The sequence below is a fragment of the Alnus glutinosa genome, chromosome 6, assembly GCF_958979055.1.
Source record: "Alnus glutinosa chromosome 6, dhAlnGlut1.1, whole genome shotgun sequence".
NCBI lineage: Eukaryota > Viridiplantae > Streptophyta > Magnoliopsida > Fagales > Betulaceae > Alnus > Alnus glutinosa.
In genome coordinates, this window is record NC_084891.1 from 7,049,910 (window position 1) to 7,054,053 (window position 4,144).

At 38.1% G+C, this 4,144-nt stretch overlaps 1 protein-coding gene and 1 long non-coding RNA gene across 2 annotated transcripts; one reads left to right on the forward strand and one right to left on the reverse strand.

Annotated features, from left to right (window-relative positions):
* Positions 1–715: 715 nt before the first annotated feature.
* LOC133870353 (uncharacterized) lies at positions 716–1,445 on the reverse strand. Its single transcript, XM_062307450.1, has 2 exons — positions 1,316–1,445; positions 716–1,236 (listed from the first exon to the last, which is right to left on the reverse strand). The coding sequence occupies exons 1-2, from the start codon at positions 1,439–1,441 to the stop codon at positions 940–942; spliced, it is 423 nt and encodes a 140-aa protein (XP_062163434.1). The 5' UTR covers positions 1,442–1,445; the 3' UTR covers positions 716–939.
* Positions 1,446–2,846: 1,401 nt separating this feature from the next.
* LOC133870315 (uncharacterized) lies at positions 2,847–3,899 on the forward strand. The gene is made up of 3 exons (XR_009900695.1): positions 2,847–3,255; positions 3,368–3,594; positions 3,757–3,899. It is a non-coding gene; the product is annotated as an uncharacterized LOC133870315 (long non-coding RNA).
* Positions 3,900–4,144: the final 245 nt, after the last annotated feature.

Below are 4,144 nucleotides of genomic sequence, written 5' to 3' on the forward strand. Positions count from 1 at the left end.
ATTTTGATTTATTTTTTACTCATTGTGAGCACTAATTTCCTTTTGAATTTACAGTCCCAGGGTACTGTCAATACAGTACAACATGGCTCTTCTCAAACATTAGGTTGTTCTCAGGCATCGGGTTCTTCTCAGCCGGTGGGGTCTTCATCAAGGCCGGTGACCAGAGCTAGAAATATTGTTCCAACAGTAGAGAAAGCAATGGAAATGATTGAGGCTAAGAAGAACAAGAGAAAGAGGCCGGATTGGAAGTGATTGAGCATCAATGTTGTTTTGTTTTTAACTTATGTGGTGTTACATATGCAACTGTTAACTTATATGGAATAGTTTGTTGGGTTGCGGTGTGATTTATATGTTGTTGGATGACACAACATGTTTTTTGTGTAAGTATGTTTTGGATATGTTTTGCTGACAAATAGCTATTTTAGGGATTGTAATTGGAATGGCTATGGTACAACTATTTTGGGGATTGTAAGCGGAATGGCTATGGTGTAGGGCAAGTATGTTTTGGATATGTTTTGTTCACGAACAACTATTTTCGGGATTGCAAGTGGAATGGCTATGGTATTTGATGTCAACTATTTTTAGTATTTGAATTGTTTGAGTTTGTGTTTGTGTTTTTATTTGGATTGTAAATTTTATGCATCCCTTACAAGTCCATATCAAAAATCACACTAAAATGTGCATAACTCCCAATTACAAGTGTGACCATCTTTAAAATCACACTAATGTCTACAACAAAATTACAAACATCAAATTCAACCACTTTCAGTTTAACATCAAGTAAGTACCTCTAGGTTGACCATAGCCACTAATGGCCACAACAAAATTACAAAACATTAAATTCAACCACTTTCAATTTAACATCAAGTAAGTACCTCTAGGTTGACCATAGCCACTAATGGCCACAACAAAATTACAAAACATTAAATTCAACCACTTTCAATTTAACATCAAGTAAGTACCTCTAGGTTGACCATAGCCACTAAGATAAAAAACTAAAAGCAAAATGACTACTACTATCACTGCTCGAGACATCTTCCAATTAGATTGATGCAGCCCCAGCTCCTGCCTAAGTCTGACATATTGATCATTACATTTTGTTTCAATCAACTGCTCAAGTCTATCAATATCTGCTTGGTGTCTATCCTCCATGCGTTTGAAATGTTCCATTACTTTCACCTCATATGGCGACATCTCGTTATTAGCCCATGCGAAAAAATCACAATCACCATCTCTCTACATGAAAAAAGGCAAAAAATTATTGAGCATAAGACAAGCGAACAAAGTATAACACAATCTTAATTTCAAAAATTACCTTGTAGTTTTCACACCCATACCACTTCCTAGCGCTATTAGACGTAGTCCAAGCGTACCTTACACGTGCAGGTACTCCACAATAACATAATCGACGTACAGTTGTCGCATCACTATTTGTCGACATTTAGTCGTGCCTACGTAAAAGACATTTTGTACCTCATAACATAGAATCCAACCAACCAACCCACCCACAAAAGCAAAAATCTCATTTTGTACCTCATCCAACGAACCACATAACATTTTGTACCCCATAACTAATCATCCAACCAACCAAGCATGTCAAACAAGCAAGCATCTCATAACATAATTATTTTGATCTAATCATTATTATCTATCTTCAATGTTTTCAAAACAATGATCAAAGTGATTCCAAGAAACCTTATTCCAAGAAACCTTGATGACCACACCAATTGATCCAATGTGAAACATATGTGACAGAGATTTCCTTAACATAATTCATGATGATTAGCTGTGGATTGTAATGCTCTAACAAAATTGACAATTGAGAATACATTTACTCACTGTCAAACATGGAAATTAACCAGCAACAATAAGACTCGATTTGTACAAATGGAACAAAAAACAAAATTATTTGAAATAGATTACCACCCATCAACAATAACGACCCAGAGCCTATGACAATCAATCCAACAAGCAAAAATCAACCATAGATTACCGCCCATCAGCAACCATAAATTTCAATACCATAACATGCCCGAAACATCTTCCAATTAATTCAAATGCAACCAGTCAACCATTCCTTAAAAATCAAAACTCAGCTCTCAAAAGTCATTTTGCTATCCCCTAACAGACCATAAACGTGTTAAAAACCCTAAAAACAAAAACCACTTTAATGTATGAAAAAATTGGTATAAAGCCACAATAGGACAATGGCGGCAACTTACAATGGCGGTGTTGGTGTCAACGCAGCTGGGTGTTGGGGAAATTTTCAGAGTGGAAAAATGGCCGAATGACTTTGGGTCCTTGACGCCGAAGCTGTTGATGGCTGGGCAGAAAAGATTTTGGGGTCGGCGACGCCGAAGTTTTTTTCGTCTCCAACAGTGCGACACAAAATCTCTCCCTGGCTTCCGATTGCGACCTGCGTGGAAGGTATACCCAATACTAGTCAAGCTGAAGTAAAGTAAAGAAGAGATGTCGGGCGATTTAAGTTTGGATTCAAACTCTGAGGACAGGGGCATTTTCGGTGGTTTGAGTCCTAAAATATCACGTGCCGTGCACGTGATGTGTTTTCCATCCATTCTGACGGGAAGAGCTAACGGAGTGGCCATTTTGGGAGTCGTTGGCAGTTTGGGGGGCCAGAGTCGTAGTGTTGGCAGTTTAGGGGGCCAGAGTCGGAGTGTTGGCAGTTTAGGGGGCTATCCGCAAATCGGGTGGTAATTTGGGGGGCTAAACTGTAATTTTCCCTTTTTATTATCACCAAAACCTTGTCCCCTGACTCACTTTGCCATACTCGTCCTCATCAATATTTTTCTTCTGAATTCTACACTTTCTTTAGAGATTTGGCAACATGGGATTTGGAAAACCGGTGGGGTTTCGTTTTTTACCAACTGATGAAGAAATTTTTATGTTTCTTCGAATGAAAGTAAACGGAGAGCGATTACCACACGATGAGGTGGCTGAGTCTGATATATACGGAGACAAAGAGCCGTGGGTGATATTTGATCAGAATGAGAAAAGGCAGTTCTTCGTCTTCTCCAAGTTGAAGAAGAAGACCAAGTCAAGGAAGGAAAGAATCGTAGGCTACAGGACTTGGAAGATTGAACGAACTGAAGAAGTTCGTGATCGTGGGAACAAACTCATCGGATTCAAGAAATCGTTCGTCTTCCAATATAAGAAAACAAGGCCAAAGGTGCTGTCGCTAAAGGACACTAGATCATGAATGAGTTTTCGCTTCGAGACTATTCACATGCTGACGATGTAAGTATATATATAAAAACAACGTACGAATTGTATTAGATTTATTATATATTTGTGACTCTTTTCTCTGTTTTTAATTTGTTTTTTTTGGGTGTCTTTCAATTGCATGCAGTTTGATGAGTACGTCCTATGTCGAATAAGAAACAAAGACTTGGACAAAATGAAATATCATGATCATGTTCATGCTCATGCCCATCAAGTTCCAGTCGTGGAGACCGACTAAATAAACCAGACAAACTTGAACTCGGGAGAAAAAAATCCTATTGCTGCTGTGCCCCAATAATACCGGCGTCTGAACAAGAAGTGATTGATGAAATGGTTGCTGAGCCTATGGGCGATGTAATATTCTTTGATCATTAGGATATTTTGTATTCTTTCATTTGATCATTTAAGGATGGATGACTTCAATTATTTTTCTTTCTTTCTTTCCTCTTCACAAATATTCTGTAAATAGATGTGATGTGCTTTCTTTATGGATTTCTTTAATTATAATCTTTTCAGTTTGCTTGATATGAAGTACTGAACAAACAACAGTACTGAACACGAGGGATGCATTCCCTCTGAAAGTGGTTGGTGGCAGCAATCTATCTATCCCTTAATATTTAACCAGCCCCTGATATGAACCTGCGCGCAGAACACAGCTTTGGGGAGAGAAAGGAACCTTTAGCAACCTGATTCGTTAGCACTTAGCAGACACTTCTTGCTCTCTAGTTTTTGTCAGGTATAGATGGAGAATGATCTGCTTTGTTTTTACTTCAATGCACTGTAATTAAGAATAGTAATTAATTCCTATACTGTTATGTGTTTTTCTTGAGTGAAGGGGAATTAGGGAAGAACATGATAGAAATAGAGGGTAAAATGATGAATAAAGGCTCTTGGAGAGGCCTAT